Source organism: Lineus longissimus, chromosome 18, assembly GCF_910592395.1.
Source record: "Lineus longissimus chromosome 18, tnLinLong1.2, whole genome shotgun sequence".
NCBI lineage: Eukaryota > Metazoa > Nemertea > Pilidiophora > Heteronemertea > Lineidae > Lineus > Lineus longissimus.
Genome location: NC_088325.1, coordinates 14914178 through 14936053, shown reverse-complemented (window position 1 = coordinate 14936053; position 21876 = coordinate 14914178). Strand labels below are relative to the sequence as shown.

The window sequence follows — 21876 nt, the reverse complement described above, 5'->3', positions numbered from 1 at the left end:
CCCTTCTCGCATACACATGTCATACCGAGAAACAGTTTAGTAGAGAAACTATGATGACTTGCTCCAGAAAATACAACTACATGTACATGTACTTATTAAACGAGGGAATCATTTACATACACCGCATTGTGCAGTAGGAGGACCCGACCCCAGCTTTCCAAAGAACCATTTGGCCTGTCATGTCTGTAGACTGTCCTCCGAAGACAATTCAAGTGTATACGACATGCTGCAGATAAACATGCTGCGGTCGGAATTTGATCAACTTTGACAGGAGGCTCTTGGCAGGGGCCAGGTAGGTCAGATTTAGTTACACAAAGTCGACAATAGGGGTCGAAACTATGCACGCTTGTACGAGTCTCTGACTAGAGGTACGGGAGCACGTCAGAAGGGTAGTGATGCACATGTACATTAGTCTAAATATAGCCTCTTTGACCCGCTGACTCGTGCTGTTTGCCTTCTGTCTAATGGACATAAACGGTGCAGGCGTTTACGAAGGAACATCCCGTGGAAATACCCAGGGGAATTCTCGTGTGTATAACTCGCATAATGTACTCATGTCCCCGTGAGATTGATTAACGACATATTGCGGATAAATGCATATCTGTCGACTGGCAACACATCGCAATACGATACATTGCATTGCATACTATACATAGCCGTCGTTTCGGCCTCAAAGGGTGTTTACAGTATTCGTGGTACTATTAGTAAGCACACTGCAGTATTCGTATGAGTTGTCTGAAGAAGACACCATAAATATACGAAAACGTATTCTCGCTATGCTTGGATATCGTGGTTGGGCCTTGCTGTCTGACATGTCTGAGGTCAGGCTTTTGTGCGTACATTCGTCTGGCATGTCTGCAGTGCTCTAGTCTAGACCGCTGGTATCAGTAGGGCATTCCAACTGGATATACACATTATATTTACCACGGTTCTCTTGAGAAATACATTTGCACGAAATCATACCGTTTCTACGCAATGGGTTTTATGTTATTGCCCAATCAAGAAGGAGCGGGGAGTTGTACCTGGTTTTCCCGATTCAGCGTGTGATGGACATCCGGGTTACACCATATTGGATTGGATGGAGTTACCAAGCGGTGTATAGATGATTGCAACACGAATGTTACATCCCCGGTATTTATAAGTGGATGCAGGGATTGTAAGAGCAGTGCAAAGATGGAGAGGGGATACGCGGAGCTATTTCTTGCTGCCCTTTTCCTCTTGGCTGCAGCAAACCATGGTAAGTTCTTGAAATCAGGGCGAGTCCATATTTGCTTGTTTCGCATCCTGGTATTCTGGTGTGTCTGGGTAGCTCTACGTACGAAGCAGCCAGGGCCAGACATCGGTCACTAGGCATTGTGATAGGTGTGCAATCTCAGCCGCCTGGGATCATCTATATTCTATAGCTCTAATCCCGGTCTGTCGCGTAATTGGAAACAATGAATAGACTTGTAGCAACCATCCACATAGTGTACGTGCCAACATGTATGATAACACAGGGACTGTGGGACGACAAGTTGAGTTCAGCGATTGAGATCAGTGGCACAGGCCTAATGGTTAGAGCTTCAGTCTCATATTCAGGCGGTCGTGGCTTCGACTCACTGAAGAGATCATTGCTGCCGCTATTGTGTCATTGAGCAGGACTCTTGACCCTGAATTTCTTCCTCCTTCAAATGAGATGTAAAGACAAAGGTACATTCAACCTAGGGTCTACATGCAGGAGGAAGCAAAAGTTCTCACCAAGAGAAACATGAATGGAGTCCACTCTGTCTGAAGACAGATTCGTTTGGCCAATAACCTAAATTGGCGGCTAACCGAAGTGGCAGACAATAGAACGCTTCGTCCTGACTTGGAGGGGGATTACTCTCTGGAGAAGAACACCTCCAAGGACAGAGCGAAAGTTGAAGAAGGTCACCGAGGATGAAGATGTGGGCATGAAACAGTTGGAACATTGGAATATCATTCAGGAAATCAAAATTGGAGCTTAGCTTTGATCTAGACCAGGGCCTCTGCAGACACCCAGGCGTTGGCAATTAAGTATGGGGTTGCTCACGACACAACACGAGGCATGCAGAGTACTAAAGCTATGGTGATCATAACACACCACCAAAAAGTGCCAATGCATATGAATGAACGCATATGCTTATGTAGGCCTACAAAACATGGCCACTTACATTGGCCGTTTCTGTGAGCTGCATAGCCCAATGCTGTCCTAATTTCAATAACACCTCAACTCATTCCAGACAACAAGTGCAACTAGGCTCTCAAAGCATTTTTCGCTTCAAAGCATGGTGATTCACAGTCACGAGGACACTTGCAATAATGATATCAGCATTGTTGTGTTTGATCAATCACTGTACAAATTGACCAGACAACTGGCATACTGAATGCTACAATAAGGCCCATATTCATAAAGGATGTTAATACACTGATTAGCTTAGACATGTCTATCTTCTAAACAGTGTTTAAAACAGGCTTGTCCATGACTGCATAAATATCCCTGTTTATCGTATTTCATGAAGGGCGATGATCGGCCGATTATACGTCCGTGTCTAACTCAATGATTAGGCCCTGTTTTTCTCAATCTGGTAAACGAAGATAAGACGAAAATTGAAAAGAGCATGTCTACACCTGAGAGTACAAAGTCATTGTAGGCAACTGTCAGAGATCACTGTGGTCTTGGCTGTAAGACGACATTTCGGGGTGTAGTTACCATGGTTAAGTACTGATTGATGAAAGGTATTGCTTGACAACTCGCCGACTGGTGTCCAAACGTCTCGATGTGGAGCTATGTAGAGTCCTCCAGAGTAGCATTTTCGGTCAGAGGAACATAAAATGGTTCTCGTGAAAGACAGCCAAGTAAATATCTACAGCAAGGTCCTTGGCCCGAGTAATCTTTAGCGTGGTTGACCTCACCAACCCTCGAATTGAGCGACTCGTACGCCGAGAGACAGGCACTTAACCTGGCAAAAGTTAGTATTCAGATATTATAGTTCAGTTTCTGCTTGATTCAGTTTAAGTTTCAATCTATGACATTCAAGGGGTGAGGTGTCATGCTGGATGACGTACCTTTAGAACCAACTGCTCCATGAACGATCCATTGGTCCTATTTGATTTCGCTTTCTGTAGCCTACAGCGTTCTAGAATGACTTTAGACATTGATAGTTCTTCTTCATTTACAGCATCCGCCTCGATCCGCCAAAACGAAACATGTGGGACAAATCTGAGACTAGACTGTGGAAACGCTCCCATTTTCATCATCACTGTCTCCTCCACAGACAGGTTAACTGATAACTGCCGTGCAGGGAATGTAGGTACCCAGAAGGTCACCATAGACCAGGTCCGACAGGAATGTGAGGGGAAGATGGAATGTGATATTGCGACCAACTTCTCAGTAGAAGACATGAGACATCTGGCTGTGCATTATTATTGTGGTGAGGGATATACCGCTATTTAATATGTGCAGTTAGGGGTGAATCGACATTTTCACACGGGTGCAGAAAGTAATCATTTCTCATGCCCCACGTCCACCTCCAAATGAATACAGTATCAATATAAAATGTTGCAAACCCCCTCTACAAGTGTACCCTTTGTGCTCCTGTGATAACGTTGAAAATTTTGAACCGACCGTGTTTTTTGCTTTCGGCAAAACCGCTGCCGTCAAAATGAACGATATGTTTAGTTAGCACGTTCCAAATGACCGTAAGAAACACCAATACCATAAGCATGACCCTGATATCCATTGTAATTCTCAATGAACTAAAACGAGCCAAAAGTGGATAATTCTGGTACCAGTAAAATCGAAAAGAGAGCTGATGTTGGGAACAGGCTGAGAGCGGGGTGTAAGAACAGAAACTACCATCTAGAATTTTGCGCCACCACCAAGTGACTCTACTTCACTGACATGAGTGTACATTTCTATTCCTTCAGGTCAAAGCAATGACATCTGCTCCGACGTCACAATACAGGCCGAAAAGTCCACATTCAATCTTCTTGATCAGGCAGGCATTGCTGGTCCCTCAAGGTGCAGCTGTGAAGCGGCGGTACCACCTGGAACTGTGGTTTCAGTTAAAATTTTAGCTCACAATTTCAGAAGCCCGGGAACTGTGTTGGCACTAAAATGGCGTGATGACGCCACTTTTTCTATTGGCCCGTCAACACAGGTTGGGACCACCCCTTACAAACACAATGTTACAGATAAGTTTAAGGTGGATTACAAGACAGAAAGTGGGAACAATGAACTGCTGTTCTATTATGAAGGTAAGAGTAATTGTGTAATCCTCTGCCTCAGGACAGTACCTCGAAACTAACTCGTGATGTTACCTTTGCGTACAAACAGGACATTTGACATGATTGTTAGCTTTAACGGACTACACTGATAAAATGGGGTCATTGGTGAACGTCATGTTTCTATCCATTATACTAGCCTACCCTTGAATACGACTTTCGTGATGTTTTTTGAATGATACATTTTCTGCCACGCTTAACCCTACGATTTATCCCTGCTTACCGAAGGAAACACAGTTAATGACGAACCTCTTTTTTCCTTCTGCAGCGGATGTGCCAATCAAGATGATATGTAATAATGGGAGTGAAATAGTGCTAGCGCCAACACGTGGACCAAGGCCTGGCACCGGGTCGGGTTCGACGCAAGGGGAAGAAACGTCTACATCTGGACTTGGGAAGGAGGAAGAAGGTAGGTACGGGAATCAGTCACTGGGTTAATTTCCAACTTTTCTCTGGAAGCTAGTTGATACAGTCATTATCTGCTTGATTATCATAGAGTGCCTTGTGACTGCCGATTTGTGGGAGTCAGCACCTGGGTTATCCTCATACCTCCCCAAGCATGAACTTCTTGCTAGTTATTGTGATGTGAGGTTATTATCTGGGGTAAAAATTTGCTCTTGCACAACTTCCAGCATGACAGTACCAATTTTTCTTTCAGGAAAGCTTCCAATCGGCGTCATTGTTGGTATAGTGCTCGCGGTGATCATTGTCGCTGTTTTGGTGTTTCTGATCGTATTTTTTGTCATAAAAAGGTGAGTATACAGATGACGTCAGCACTTTGATCATTGACCGATGATGTGTACTTCGTATTGCCAAAAGCAGCCTAGCTGAAACAAGCTTGGAGCGACAAGTGGCAAAGGCACACAGGGAAAAAGTCAGGTTTTATCTTGCGGCATTTCATCAAGTTTTGATATTCCTGGTGTCGAATGTATTGCATACTTTATAAATGTTCTGAAAACCCTCGAGCCGTGTGTCCGATTCTCGCATGTGGCGAACAGAGTTTAGCTGGGTTCGTATCAGTTTTCGATTTGACCATTATTCCAGTGTGAGTTGGAATGCATAAAGGCGCATTCTTTGGTTGTACACGTACTATTTCTTACAGTAATGCTTAATTCTCTCAACAGGAGGAGAAACCCTCCGCAATCAGGGCAACAAAATGGCTCTGAAAATGGGAAAGACGATGTCGAGGCGGTGTACGAGACCTTGACAAAGAAAAAAACGGAGTCGTTGGAACAGAATGTCGGGGGTGGTCAGGGCGAACCAGTATCCGTGAAAGGGGGTCAAGATACAGCGGTGAACGACGGACCTGATTCTAAACAAGGTGAAGAAAAGCGTGACAGTGTGGAGTTGCCTAAAAGTCCGAAACGTGAGAGTATAGAACTACCTAAAACCCCGAGGGGTACAGAAGAACCTGGTTCTGGACCGAAACACACAAGCTTTCGTGTCAGTGATTCTGATGCTGGTGGAGACTATAGTGTTATTGTAGAAGACGAATCGACAGATGATTCCAATGATAAAAAAGGCTTTCTGGGATGGTTCGGTAAAAAGTTCAAAACTGGTGCGAAACGAAAGGAATCAGACCTGGACAAGCAGGAGATTGTGAAGTCTAAGAGGGAGGGTTCTGGAGGGAGTGAGCGGGGCCAGAAGGGTTCAAGTGACGTGCCGGAGGGTGATTATGATCGTCTGAACAAGCCGCTACTCACAAAACCGGCCGAGTTCATGCCAAAATCACCAGTTAGTCCTACTTATGATCATGTCGATCCAAATACTGACAGTGTGAAATCAAATGATTCTAAGTTCAATTATGAAGATAGCACTCAGAGCGGGGAAGTTGGCAATGTTTATGAGGTGTTTCCGCATAAGATACTTCCTTCTGCGAAGTTGGCTAAAGCACAGCGTGTCTAGTGATATAGTGTTGGATATTAGCTGGGAATTCGCCATTGCAACACGATGCGCTGTGGTCAGCCTGTTTCTCGTCACCACCAGTCAACCAGAGGTTCCAGAGACTGCATGTGCGTTCAAATAACGGAATCGGTGTCTACAGGGCAGCGGCTGACCACCACACCATGAACAAGTCCCATCCGTGGATTCAAATGGTCGACAGAGTGTCACATTTATCAATGCCGCTGCCCCCCCCCCCCCCCCCCATTAGTTGGGAATGCTGAACTACAGATCAGCACGCGTTTCCTCCACTTAAGGATGTTCCTCCACTTGATTGCTGTCTATCGTATGACCAGTGAGTGACCAGCGACCAGTGGCGATAGAACTTCATGAAAGATGAACAAGCAGAGGATAGGTTACATGTACTCTCCTTGTAGGACTCGAGTAGACATGGTAGAGACGAATCTACATTCGTCTTCATCGTCATCATGTACTCCAGCCATGCGGCGAGTGGTGCGATCCGACACATTGACACTTCCTCCTCTTCCACAAGGTATATCAAGTCTGCGGTACTTGGTCCCGTCCAGTCTTCGACATCGTCCAGTCAGACCCACTTCGGTTGACCACATCTACGGCTGCTGTCCGCTGTGGCCTGCTGGCTGCTGTTCGCTAGGGTTCCCTTAACCAATACTATGACCATCCTCATTACGGATTATCCATGTTGAACATATTTTTATAATCTCATATGAAACGTGCCAGTATGATAACGGAGGACAGAAATCTGTGGATTGTTATGACTCTGGAGGACATATTCTAACTACAGTGAACGGGAGAGTAAATGGTTAAACTATCATATACATGTATAATCATTCATAAACCATTTAATTATAACTAGATGTATTGGTTGTCACCAACCGTTTGGAGAGACAACTTACACCCACAGTGGTACATGAGGTATCAATCGCTATTTTAAAACACCCCAGACTTGATATATTTTAGGCATAATACACCGGGAATCGGATTAAATACACCCATTTTTTAGGCATAATACACCGGGAATCGGCTTAAATAGACCCATTTATACACCCATTTTATACTTGATATATTTTAGGCATAATACACCGGGAATCGGCTTAAATACACCCATTTTATACCATCCCAAGTGGTCATGGTTGTCTTACCAAACATATGTAGTCAAAACGAGGATGATGCGTAATCCTTTGAAACATTTTAACCATGTGAAGGTGTTTTAGAATTAGCATCTTTCATTTTAGTGGTACCAGAGGTAAATGACTGTCTGTGTTTCAGTTGTCTCTCTAGTCAGTCAATGAACGACTGTTAGATGTTCAAATCTTCTTTATTCAATGATATATTTACAATAAGTAAATCACCGCTAGGTGGAGACGTCTATACTCTCGAATATCGAAGAGTGCTTCCGTGGGACGTTTATACTAGTAATTACAACAATAGAGGGTGTATTCGAAAAAGAGGGTTTCATACTGGGAAGACATCTCGTTCATTTTGGCAATTGTTCCCAATGCATTACCGTTTGTGAGCTGTTCATGAAATACTCATATGCTTTGTAATGTATATACAACTGCGCACTGTAATTTATATCAAACACTCACTGTACATATTTTAGCCCGGAACGAATGGTTTTACAATTGAATAATGATTTTCAAGAATGAGCATTTGCAAGGGCGGATCCGGGATTCAGGGAAAGCCCTTGGCACTCGACACTTGATATCCCCGCCAATTTCATCGTTTGTTTCACAGTTTATGCAATCAGTGATCAATTCATATGGGGTCACAGTGTTGTGTTATTGTCAATGAATGATTCGTAACACATACGACATTCCCTGTACTTGACGGAGACGGGCCTGCTTTAGCAGAAAGAGCCGAAATCTCACGCAGACTGAAATTATCTTCTTGAACTTGAATGATCACGGCAATTTAGTTTTCAAGATGCCAAACGTTCTTAATGAAGATTCCAGATACAAATAAATGTATTGCACAATCCCGATGATGTATATGAATTACTAACTAAGATCTAAAACATGATTTAAATATGATATGTAGCAGATAGCAAGTCTTAGAATTTCAATTTTCGATAACTTCTTGTCTGGTGGTAAAGTTGGCAAAAGTTTTCTTAATTCTGCAAACGCCACATTGAATGCTTCCACCCTTATCCGTTCTCGCGTGGCGTGAGCCGTTCTGTATTTTTGAGTCGCTCGCCTTCTTCTTCTTCGTTCCTCCCGCGTCAAATTCTGATTTTCTTGGTTCCCACGACGCCCTCTTGTGGCGTCTCTAGATAACATATCGTCTTTGTCGTCTGCTGCGAGATTCGTCATGTTTTCTAAGCTCCCTCTTACGTTGAAACTAGAAACACATGCAGTGTGCATCACTTTAGAATTATCCCTCTGAATAATTCCTCAATCTTTCTTTGAGAAGTCTCTAAACAGATTCGGATTTTCAAAAATTTTAGGTGATGTGTCTAAATTCACGATTGGTTCAAGTGATTGTTATCTGAAAATATAGGAAAAGGCAAAGCAACGTTATAAAAGGTTATGTAAGGGAGCTAACAAAAGTATCTGATTGGTTCTTCTCATATTGAACTTATAGACCACCCACAAGTTATATGTATGAAAAAATATATGAATCCAAAGATTTGCAAGAAATCCATCAACCACGTCAATCACCTCCTCCGCCTGAAATCGATTGGACTTTGTGGCTCAGCTGGTACCAGTGGAGATCATTTAATTAGGAAGATTGTAGGGGAAACTGCACACAACACATCCTATAAGTGAGTGGGGATATTCGCCCATAAACACCCCAGAAGATCTGGGAGGTTTTCCGAGCGCCGCTGGTTCGTGGCGCAGGATAAGAGACGGCGAAATAAAACATGGCTTGAACACCTGAGCACCAACGAGCTCAGATGTTCTCCGTGAGGAAAGTCATTTCGCGTTTAATGGCCTCATTTGCTGTTGGATTGGGAGTGGTTTTGTTAGTGTTAAGCTGGAAGGATGAACAGGTCTGGAGATAGGGAAAGATGTTGGGAAGGCGAGAGCATTAGCTGTTAAAGATGCATTTAATTTAGCTTTGTTAGGTCTAGTTGCATTTAGAATTGGTGGCCATTTGACTAAGTTGTCAAACTTTTGATTGTGAACCTCGGAAGGAATCTGTTGAGTGTGGGTGAACGAATGAGATATGATTAAGGAGAGTGATTCGTCAGATCGCGGTTATTGAATTTAAAAAGTGTTAGCTGAAGGATGCCTGGTGTTGATGACCGATAACGATTGCCAAAAGGCCTTGAATAAGATGTCGCTTTGACAGAATTGGAATGTATCGAGTGTGGGTGATGTGCGAGAGTGGGTATGAGTAAGAAAGAAAGAAATATGCACTTTTAATGGAAAATATTGTACTTTTCAATTATCTTACCAAGACGGTTATTTATATTGGCAAAGCCAAAAGTTCAAAGTTTAAAAATATCGACTTCGTCGAAATATTGAGTGTGTCAGATGTGATGTAAATTATTTGTAATTTTCCTTAATAAAAAATACAAAAAATAAACCGATCTCGTGACAATTTCTGTACGTACCATAGGAGTTACAAGACAACTCTCTGGTAGGTGTGAATACGCTGATGTATATGTCATGAGCCAAGGAACTCAAACTACAGGGGTCTTTGGCAGCGAGCAGATGGTCCACATCCTTTTAAAGCGGGCAGAAGATTCTAAACAAGAAACCGATTTTCAGCACTTGGATAAGAATGTTCAGAAGAGTCAACTTTCTGATGAGCAGAAAGAAATGGCAACTTCACTGAGATAACACCGAGGCGACCTGCTCTTGGTTATTATACGTACGAAGTCAAACCTGCCTTGCTGTGAGAACACAACACAATCAAGACACAGGTGTCACAGTCTGCTAATTAGTGTCACTGCCAGAGGGGCTTTCGCGATTGATAGCCGCTATGATACTTTGAAGGAAATGTTAAAAAGATTGACACAAGATGTGCGGTGACGACCAGAAAGATTAGAAAGCTTGACTCGATGATGACACTCAGATGACAATGATTGTTTGAGAGCATATGTAAAGTCATCATCTTGATTATCAAACGGAAGTGCAAGGTAAACCTCATTAAAACAGTGTGAAGTAACCCATTAAGCTTATTAGATAGTTGTTTCGGGGAGAAAACTATCTTATCACTTTTGCAATAGCAGTTTTTAGCTTTGGTTTCCACGTTAAGGAAGCTGAAGGTCTTTTCACAGTTTTTTTTTCTCCATCACGGCTTTCCGAACTGCATTCCATATTTTTGCCCTACTCATACTGCCGTATGTTTGCTGTGTTAAACGAGCTCTGGAGGTAAATGAGCAATAAATTAGTGAGTTTATCATAAGTGACGAGTAAATCCCAATGTTCTGGCGTAAAGTTGGTCTCAATTACCTCGGCACCAATTGCCACATGGGTCATCTTTGTTCAGTAATCCGCTAATAGACTCTGACCAGCCGTCTATTACTTCCAGGGAGATGCTAAATTAGAAAATGCCATGTCTTACGGGTTCATTATGGCTATTGGCTTGCTCTCCCTCTGGATATGCCCATACCTTGGAGAGGTTTTTTTTCTGTTGTTGACCAGTTGGTGTTTTCGGTTGATGGTCGACAGCACGGTAGAAGCTGTGTTGACTGGTAGAAATTGTTGTGACTCGTAGAAACTATGGTGACTGGTGACTAATGTCGTGTGCTATGGGTTAATTATTGACCGAAGACTGTACAAATACATGTATTATTTTTCACTCCCTCAGCCTGATTTGAGATGTGGCTCACTGCTGTTTGCTGACCAGCTGGATTCTGAAACAAGGGAGTTCACCCAAGCGGCCCGGGTGCAAAGTTTGCCAGAAAAAACAAAGCAGTTTGGCATCAGCTACAAACAACCATTAAAACAGGATTCGGTGAGCTTTGTGCTGACCACGTGATACCTTGTGATGCACACTTAAATCCTCCATCTTCTCCACAGATTTTCTTTCTGCTTATTCTGCCAACTGTCCTGAGAGACGTTTTTTTTCTCGTTTGGGTTTTAATTTGATAGATATGCCGCGATACATTTTCCACAATGCTTATCAGGAGAATAATGACATTCTTATTATAAAATTAGTGAAATGAGACCAGATCGTTATGAATTAACAACACTTTATCGCAATTGAATTTAATCAGTTTCAAATTTTCACCAATTTCGTGGTCAGCAATGTTTAAAATTTAAAGTTCATCACCATCAACGCCACTTTCAAAAAGTAAATTTAATAAAACTGTAATTTTCACGAATATCTGACAGGTTGGAGACTGGAGTGATTAAAGTAAATGTTCGTTGAGAATTAAGATGGCTCTTTTTAACTGTTAGATTCGAATTATCTCCTTAAGTTGGTAACCACAAATGAGATTAGAGTATACTTCTCCTCTGGAGACCTTTTAATGCCAGCATGATTCAGATGGGTATTTCGTATGCTGAATAAATTTGCCGTTTTAGCGGTTTCACGGACCTAAATTTATCACCTGTTTGTGGCGCTTGAGAACGGTTTCGATTATAAAGCTGTATTCTCATCCAGTTTCCACTTGGTGCAACTTCAATTCACGCCTTCTAATATCAATACAATGTAATATTAATACAAGTAGGCCTACTGAACAATAGAATAGCAGTACACTTGCAGTTGAACAGATTTTTCCCACTTATCAACTAAAGAACGTATTGAAAGTGTCGGGCGATATTTATGTTTTGAAACTCGCCCCCAACAGCATGCTGGGGTTATGTATTGTAGGTTTGTTATTTCGTAATGGCGCTTTCAGCAAGTTTGACAAATCTTTATTCGTTTGAATGAGAGTACAGGAATACGTTCTTCCCAGCTTCAATTTATTTCATGAGTAGGCCACAGTGTATCGTGTAGCAATGTTGGCAAACTATCTGGTGTTGATGTGATGGGAACTGGAAAATGAATAATGGTATCTTGTATTGGTCTTCGCCCAAAGTGTTAATTCTCTAAGCTGCAATGATGGGCCATCCAGTCACTCTGGAAACTAATGAAGTCCACTGGGACCAAGCCAAGAGCCGCTAAACCCTAATTTTCTTTAATCATAATTACATTTTAATGCGATCCCCGCAGACAAGACGATGAAAATCGACCCCGGTGCTCTGGGACTGCCAATCCGCATCCCCATCATCCGCTACTCAGACAAAAACAATGGCTTATCCTGTTGGTATTGTGTAGCATTTCACTGAGATCCTGCGGACATATGTTGGACAGGATGGCAGGGACATCCTGGCAGATCGCGTATTGTCAATGGTTTCAGTTTACACTTGATGGCTAGTTAGGGGAGAAGAATAGCAGGATAGTTTTTTCACGAAACCACCGCCTTTCATTCGTATTTGTAGAATAAATCGCCATTGTGTGTAAACTAATGATGACATTTCGTGTTCTGTACCAAATTCCGGCAAAACAAAAACCGGCTATGAATGGCTTTTGAGTTGTGGTCATTGTGTTATCAACTAATGACTGGTCATGGTTTATGATAATGATATCATACCCGTCAACTGGGATGATTGAGTTAGGATGGTCAATATCCTTTGGGACATGACATATTGGCAATTAAAAGTGTTTTAAGAGCTTTTCAGGCAAGAATTCAACTAAAAATCCTCATTCACCCTTATGGCCTATACTGGTATGACAAGGAACGTGAACAAGAATCATACACACGGTACGAATTTCTCCAAGAATCTTATCAAAAATTTTGACCCCAACGACGACAGCGAAAACAGCGATGGTGACGACCTCATCTTAAACTCGCCAAAGGACATGCAGTCTAGCATCTCGGTTGACACAAGCAGAAGAATAAACGTCCGTGTTTGCAGAAGATTCCCAGGCCAAAATGACGAAACTACAGTTTGCACGAATTATCTATAATTGTTCCATGTCGTCCCATAATAAGTCCTTCCCGGGGGAATTCGCACAAATTAGATTTGTCTCCCAGAACCTTTTCATTTCGCCGCGCAGGGAGTTGTTATGTACGCCTTTTATGCGTGGTTGATGTACATGTAGCGCAGTTGCACGCGCTGGTGTACTACATGGTGCTGCCAGCAAGGTTGCGGGCCGTTTTCCTGTGACATTGAAATTCGAAGCCGCGGCTACATTATCGCAAACAGGCTACTCCATGACGAATGGACATTTCTTGCAGCGATCCACGATATGTGAAAGGACAACTCATGATTGTAAAGGAAGTCTTGCTGGCATAAAAATAAATGCATTCGTTGGTAAAGACTAGACCAAGCGAAAACTCCGCACAAGTTAGTGAAATCATATCTGGAATGTTTAGATATTCGGATAGCATTATATTCTTCAGGTCTTGCAAGGTTTTGGCTCAAACTTAAAGGCATTGCCAAGCAAGCTTTTCACTGGATAATATCAAGTCTAGTCGTAAAATGTGACTTTTGTTTGCAGATGACAATCACACACGCACGAATGATGTTATTTCCATAAGCGTTGTTAATTTTAATCTGAATATAATGTTCATAACGAAACAATTAGAGTCAAATGACAAAACTCATCATAAAACAGATTTCGAAGTTCACATTGGCCGCGCTTCGGGGCATGAAGTCCTTCGGCAAAAGAATCAACCTGTCTCGGTTAATCATCAACAGAACTAAGCTCTTTATTAAGAAGCAACAGCCCATAGATGCAGGTATCATTGAGAATCAGCCGGCTATTCAGGGATGATGTTTTATGCTGGCCACGCGGTAGAGTGATGTTTTGGGCGGGACAAACCCGCAGACATCCCGTGGCAGACCCACACGCGTCTCCCACCACTGCGGTGCCTACCGCAGCGTCCTCATTGAGGAAAATCGTTTTGGGAAAAACACAATACAAATGTGACCCGTTTCTTGTTTATTTCATTATCATATATTTCATTCTTTCGTTGCCACACCATCTGAAACTATTCAGTCGGTGTTACAGACCTCACAATGTCAATTTGAGTGGAGCGTTGCGACGACTTCGAGGAGTCGAAATGGCCCTCTTGCACGAGTCTCTGACGGGAACTGCATCCGTTGCAACACCACTTCTCGTGGAGGTCTCGTGTGAGGAAACAATGCGAGAATAATGAGAAACGGAAGTTGTGATGCTTGTCGGAAGGAAGCTTTCTGTCGCTAATTGATGGCCGTAAGATACCGAAATATGAGGGTTGACCACGCAGAGAAAATCAGAACCATGACATTAAGGTTTTCTTTTTTTTCTGATAATTACTGGCAGAAGACTTGATGCCTATGGAAATGTTTTGTTTTAATTGTCAAATCAAACCGATAACAGTATTTAGGTTTTTATATCATTAAGTGGATGGCCGGTACTATGAGAGATTAAAATAGGCTTTCATCAATTTAATCAGCCATAATAAACATTGATATAGCATGTCCAACCTACAGGCCAGGACTAATTAGTAGGTGCATAGAGAAAAAGGTCGATGGGGCGAAAACTTATGAGTTGATGATTTTAAACCAGGGTGTCAATTGTGCAGTTATCTCAATATAACTACACCGATTACCTTCTTTTGAACATGACAGTACATGGTCAATGTCGTCCATCCCATCCCGTAGCGACAACGATAGATTTGATGCCATAACACTAGAGTGTCAATTGCCCAGAATCTAATAGCTCTTACGTTGATTGACAATGTCAATAACAACACCAATTAGATTAGGGCCATAGAACGGCCAATGTCGATGTAACTAAACTATCTGACGTGATGGGAGTGAGATTGGATTCATTGCAGTGGGACAATTGATTTCCTCGCCGTCTCCTAAAGCAATTGATTCTTGTTTCCAATGTGTGGAATTGGATGGGACGATGGCTTGTACAGAAAATGGTGTCTGGTTATGATTCATGCGTTTTATCTAGGATGATTATGAAACCCAAAAAATGTCCTTTTTATTTTTATCATACGGCCCTAAGAATATACTAGTATTTATCATAACCTCAAGAATGTACTAGTTATTTATCACAAGGCCCAAAGAATGTACTAGTATTTATCACAACCCAAATAATGTACTAGTATTTCAAAGATGAAAAAACACATCGAACATCCACTCTTCACCCAATTACATGGCCAGTCGCTGACTATCAGTCGTTTAGCTGTCTCAAATAAAAAGCAATCCCAAGTTTCCATCCAGGCAATTAAGGAACAAATTGTCCAATGTTTGCCATTGTAGTCCTAGATGATGCAGGACCCCAGTGAATCGCTGGCTGTTAAATGCAATCTCTCTCGTAATAGATTGATAGCACCAAGTCTGATTATACCAAGTGTCAGCGACTATTGAATGTGTTGATAAGATTTCATCAGATCAGATTTTATCGCTTGACAATTTTCAGTGTAATTCTGTGACAGCGATCGGTTCGAAGTTGGACGAGGAAGGATGAGAGTGGTCTACGAGAGAAGGATGAAAGATCTTACCATCTTTTGCGAAAACTTTAATCACTTTTGCAATCTGAAGGGAGAGTTTTGACGATCGGTTGTTGTAGGCCTATCTTTAAAAGGAACCTGACGATGAGTTTATATAGGAGTCAGGCTGTGTCTTGTTAGGTGTCCCACGGCACTTGCCACGAGCATGTTCGTCAACGGACTTACATGTAGGCATAAAAACATGACGTAACACGATCGCATGATCGTGAATTGTATGTAGCCTGCTCATTGGAAATGACTTGTTCGTTCTTCATTTCACGAATGACAAGTGAAAAGAGACAGGTTATATGTGAAAAGGTGAACTCTAGGTAAACCCAGTCTAAGAACCAGGCATTGCCGAATATACTAATAGCACATTCGTCGTGTTACTAGAGGCTTGTCCAGCGTGATTCAAACAACCCATCCACCAGTACCACGATGACATTTCTCATTTTTAGAAATGGAAAAGAACAAACTAAATTTAATCAGTGCAACGAAAGAAAGAAGAAAGATGACCGTGTGCAGGATAATTTATCTCCGTAACATTGGCCAATGTTCTTTGATATGAGGCCATGTGATTTTGGGACATGACCATTTCATATAGGGCCAATGTGAATGGGGTTTTGAAAGTTTCATTTCAAGAGGTAGTGCTATTGTACCATTTACAAACTATCAATTAATCAAGAAGAGAAAACAAGACTTCAAATATTTCTCACCTGGATTGCTCGATTCCTCCCTCACGCCATTTCTACCCACGTCTGACCCATGGCGCCATGTGTACGAACAGTCCTTGTCATCTGTCGCGTTATTTCATCAAAAGTGTCGTCTGTTCAATCGGATGTCGGCTTCTCAATGAATCCTTGTCCTTGTGGCCGTTTGAAAGTGCTAATTTTCCCGACAGGTCTTCCTAGCCATCATATTCTAGGATCTTCTAACTCATATATTGTGATGTCTTTTTGGATACGACGTCTGTTTTGCCGGGACTGTTAGGTTACTCAATTACCTGCCCACAAATCAGACAGACAAGAGTCTGTGAAGAGGTTATGAAATATGTGACACTCTCTATCAATCTAGACCAACTGTCATCCGCTCCTTTTGATTGTGATCGAAACTTTATGCGGGACTGGATGACATTCCAAACCTCCTGGTATGCGTGTTCGAAAATTGACGTCTGCTGCAATCTACCAATTGTGGCAATTTGGGTCTTTTTCGATATTTCATCAAAATCAAATTGTCAGCTTGTGGTGCATAGTCTGATAACACAAAAAAGTTCTTCCAGGTGAAACTTCGAAAACTCAATTTTAACAAAACGGCTTCCTGGTGACGATCCGTCCCGACCCTGTCTGCAGAGACAGAAGATATGTCGCCGGTCCTTCTGCAACTCCAGTTTGTTTACAGATATTTCCTCCCCGACAATGGACCAGCACGTAACCTATTGTGCCCGACACTGGCATGTGACTCCTTTTTGATATATCTTATAATACGACTCGAGACCCCGGCCAAGTTGCTGCTCTGATTGGTCGGGGAGGCATTCAATGGATGATGCCGTCAGACGAGTGTGAAGAGACTGCGCTTCAGCCAATTGACTTCGCCCGGAACATGCATAATAAATGTCGCGCGTGAGACGAATATATTGCCTCATCTTAATAATAGATCAAGATAACAACATTGAATATCAAGATAATGACAAATGCGAGAACATTAAAATACCCGATAACTGTTTTCGATAGGTTATGCTTTCATGCCTTATTTTTAGTTATTTTGTTGTTTTTGTTGAAACTGATAGACAGACGGCAAAATGTTTCGCAATATACATGTTCTGGGCGGGGTGTCTTCACATCTTCGCAGTGACACGAGTCAATCTTTGTAAAAGTTAATCAGTGATATGACACGCGGTAATTGAAAGCTGATATTTAACTTGAGGTGTTTGTAGAGGATGAGTGTGTGGAGGGGAAGGGGGGGGGGGGAGAGGAGGGTCTTTACATTTTCCGACTTTTTCTTTGACTTGGATAGAATAGTTCTGATTTTGATGATTCTCGAATCAGTATACATTAGCTTCTAGCTATATATTTGAAATGAGAGTTTGATTTTATGTAAGGGATTTTAATGTCTACTAACATTTGGTTATTGGATGTATAAGTATTTTATCATTCAGTCCTTCGGCAACAACATGAAATCAACATGAGATTATTGCAAGTTTGATCATCCGTGCCCGCTAAAGCTCTTGGATGGAACCCATTGAAAATGTGACAAGGGATTTGTAAAAGCGATTTCTGTAGAAGGAATATCCCTAGGAAGTTCAGCAACTCAATCACAGAATATTGTAACAAACTAGGAGATAAGAACACCATATACTGAGACTGAGATGAGATGAGAATAAGTGCTTCATTATTAGCCAACCATGGACGGATATCACATGAATTACCTTAATAACGCGTCAGTCCTCGTACAAATCCCCCACACTTTATGATTGAGTGTTCCCTGAGTCACCGCGACGGCCCCAATATCCCTAAGTCAATCCTTACTCCCCTGGGTTATATTATTTTTGTTTCTTTAATCACGTTTGAACGAGAATTGCGCGAGAATATAACGTAGTGTTTTAAGCCAATCGTAAAACGGAAGTGCATTATCTAAAATGGCGGAGCGGCTGTGGCAGGATGACTTCCGAATTAGGTTTTCCGAAAGTAGTACGTCCGGGTGCATTGGCCAATCCGTATTGCTCAGTTCTGCAGTATGAAGGTGAAAAACCTCATAGCATAACGTGGCTTTTAAATATAGATACCAAATATGATCAGAACTTAACCTCATTTCTAAAAGATTTCGAGGGTTAAACCCTGGGACCCCACGTTAGTCATTCCAGCCGACACGAGAGTGTGCATTTATTGCATTTGCATTGAACGGTTCTCTGGTTATTAGATTAACCAAAAGACGACGTGATTTTGAAGAAATTCATCAACCCGGCTGGACACGAGGCCGTCATGTTATTACATTAACAGGGATAGGAGTTGACTGTTCTTCAATTAACCCGTTGTAGAACCAACGATGATCTGGTTCCCGTATATGTTTTTCCCGATAAAGTCCGTACGGGTAGGACTAGGATCACTTCATATTTTGAGAAGAAAGAGGATGCATAAACACACATTAGCTTTCAGATTGAAACCACATCGTAACATAAATTGTACCTTCGCCGGAAAGTGCCAAACAAGAGCTTTCCAAAAAAAGGTCATATCAAAAGGTTTACACATGAAACGATCACAAAGTTTGGCTCAGAGATTGCTGACGATCAATCATATCGATAGGTTTACAAATGGAACCATCGGAAGGTGCTGATCAAGAGCTTTCCAACGAATGGTCATGTCAATAGGTTTACAAATGGTACCATCCAGAGGCGGCCACCGAATTGTTATATCAGTAGCATCGGTAACGGGGAAGTCGAAATCATAGTTCTGCCCAAACATGCCAAAGGACTTCGCGCATGTGGTTTTGATTCTTTTCCAAATTCAACATCTTGTCAGTGTTTCAAATATTTCTTAGACTCATTGATAGCAGAAAAAAGTATATTCATGTAACAGAACATGCCAGCGAGGAAAACACTGTTTCGAACCGCACAAGCCTCGGACAGCGGGAGTTCGTCAGCCGGTGTGTGGCCTGGGGCTGATACGGGCGAGAAGATACACCCCTCTCAGTAATCAGAGCCCGGCATAAAACGAATTGCGGGCTTATTGAATTGTGACGGGATCCCTGGCTATGGAAACAAATAGGCCATGATAGAAGATCATGTTGTGGCGGAAACAAAGCAAGTTAGTGTCTTATCTGATCAAAATTCAAATCAGAAAATAAAGAAGATCGGTATTTTTTTTCAAATGAATATGAGGCGTTTTTCGTTTTTCTATGGGAAAATACCGGATTTCAGCCAGAGATACATGTACATTGTTGTTCATTTGTTTCATAACTATTGAGCTAGGCGTAAACGATACGTGCTTTTCCCGAACGTTTCCCTGTATTGTCATTGTTCTTTCCATATTTTGCTGAAGAATGTTTCGTTTGATGGCCAGATTGTAAGAGAGAGTTGTTTTCAAAGCATTTATCAAAAATAGATAAATTTAATTACATCTTGAATCAGAGACATTAAATTGAGAGATTAAAGCGGGGCATTGATGCCTTCATATTCAACGAGCATAGTCAAGATCTGGGGATGAAATTTCATCGTGGGTGACGTTGTACCGACGATGATGTCCATTGTGTAACCTAGACAGTGTTGCATGCGGAGATGGTATCTTCATCACAACTTGGAGTGCATGTGCGGATTCACTATTTGGACCCCTTTCCCAATCCGCATCAAATTCCATCAACATAGAATCGCACGCTGGTCCCATTTTACATCACGACATTGCTCCAAGACCAAGATTGTGAGATAGTGATGCAACATTAAGAATTAAAACAATTAAAAGTGTCAATTGTTTTGTGCAAATGGGTACCTGATAACTTGATAACATCTACCTGATATGATCTAGAAAGTGTTTTAAAACCCTAGCTTGCGCTCAAATTGACAAGACATGGTTGCCATCGGTAAAACCTGGTCGACAATAATAGGCAATAATAGGCAATTTCAATAGGCAATGTTTCCGTGGTGCGTCTCTAAAGTAAATGATGTAATCTTAATAGAGATATATAAAACCCTATCAATTTAGGCGAACTGCACAATTTGGATAACGGATGCCAGTCACGTTATGAAAACCTCGATAGACTAAGAACTGCTCCAACCTCTCGATAACGATGGGACAGCTCAGGTTCCGCATTATCCACGAACTACGAGTTACGATGACGAACTTCTCTGGGTTGTTTTTGCATGAAACATCTGTTCGATACAAGGAATCCGTAATTCGTAAAGCGTAGTCGATTTACGAATTTACGATTTACGACTTCACTATAAGCTAACACAGACGACATGACTTAGAAGCAAACTAGGTAAAAGTATATATATTGCTTCCCACGTCATCGCCAAACGATCTTGTCACATCATTGACAAGCATATTTACGCCATCATTACTAATTTGCAATCATGGCCTGGAGCTTACCAAATAGAGACAATGTCCAATGGCTTGTGCCACGAGGCAGAAAATGGGTTGCCCAGAGCGTATAATCCTGGGCAATTGCGAGAAAATTGACATCAGTTAGCACCTCTATGAGCCGTCCGAAATGCAATTCTTGCTTATCATTCGAAGGACTGTAAAGAGCCAGCAATTTTAGTTCTTTGAAAGCCACGCCGGTTCATTCAGGAATACGATCGTTGGTTCTACCCGGGATCGAACCCGGTAGCAAGCAGTGTTAACCACTACGCTATGAGGCTCCACAAGACTGACTCAGTTGCAAAACTGATTAAACGTTTTTAAAATTGACAGAGAAAGAACTCTGATCGGTTAGTTAGTTAAAATACGGCCATTATAGCTAATTGATGCAGATGTTTTGCCACGTTTTTTTTTAAATATTGAGTTCTTCCATCCTACAACATTTCTTCTGGGAAGACGTAACGCCCATTTGAATTTGACCACTTGCTGATTCATTCACCGCTCTCAGCATCACATATGGATAAATTCCTAAAGATTTATTGGAATGATGTGAAGAAAGAGGCGATTTTTTGGGGCAAATCGAAATCCATGGTGACTAGCCAAAGTTCTAAGTTCGCTTCAATTACCTTATGGCATATTAAGAAAAGAAAGGCGAACACTCCACCCCCTCTAATCCCCCCTTACTAATTATACATTGCAAAAAATGAAACAGGTGCCATCGAAATATAAAGCAAACCTGCCATGAGAAACTACCAAATCTGAAGGTCAGAAATCAAGTTTAGTCTGCAATCGTCTTAGTAATGAGCCCAATAGTGCGTTCGGTAATTAAACTTGATCATACAAGCATTGTTCAACTCTGCAATTATCCAGGCAAACCAATTAGCATAGCAAATACAGTATGAAAGAAACAACAGAGCACTGTTTGACTAGACTGACATTTTAAAAACTCCTTCATCACAAGATATTCATGGTCTGTGCACTACCAAGATGCGTTGACAGACATGACAGAAGGTGAACACTCTTCCTTGTAGAATTTGAAAAATTAAACTGTAAGTTTAAGATCATTCTCTTTAGATTGGATGAGGGTCGGCTAATTAAATCAGTGAGATCAGGGACACAAAATATTATATTGCTTTTGTGTTGTTCAATGGGAATGGCCAGTTCTACGTA

At 41.8% G+C, this 21876-nt stretch overlaps 2 protein-coding genes across 3 annotated transcripts in view; one reads left to right on the top strand and one right to left on the bottom strand.

The window, feature by feature from the left end:
• LOC135501997 (uncharacterized) overlaps positions 1-17123 on the bottom strand; it is a 28129-nt gene extending 11006 nt beyond the window's left edge. Inside the window, exons 1-2 of one of the 2 annotated variants that reach the window (XR_010449715.1) lie at positions 16354-17123; positions 8603-8691 (exon numbers count right to left, since the gene is read on the bottom strand). The gene's annotated coding sequence lies outside the window, so the exon portion shown is untranslated. Of the gene's footprint in view, positions 1-8602; positions 8692-16353 lie in introns of those variants that run through there. The other variant, XM_064794407.1, reaches the window with a different exon arrangement.
• On the top strand, positions 655-9735 carry LOC135501998 (uncharacterized). Its single transcript, XM_064794409.1, has 6 exons — positions 655-1237; positions 3180-3431; positions 3928-4257; positions 4553-4693; positions 4943-5036; positions 5409-9735. Exons 1-6 carry the CDS (start codon positions 1174-1176, stop codon positions 6187-6189), a joined length of 1662 nt encoding a protein of 553 aa, XP_064650479.1. The 5' UTR covers positions 655-1173; the 3' UTR covers positions 6190-9735.
• Positions 17124-21876: the final 4753 nt, after the last annotated feature.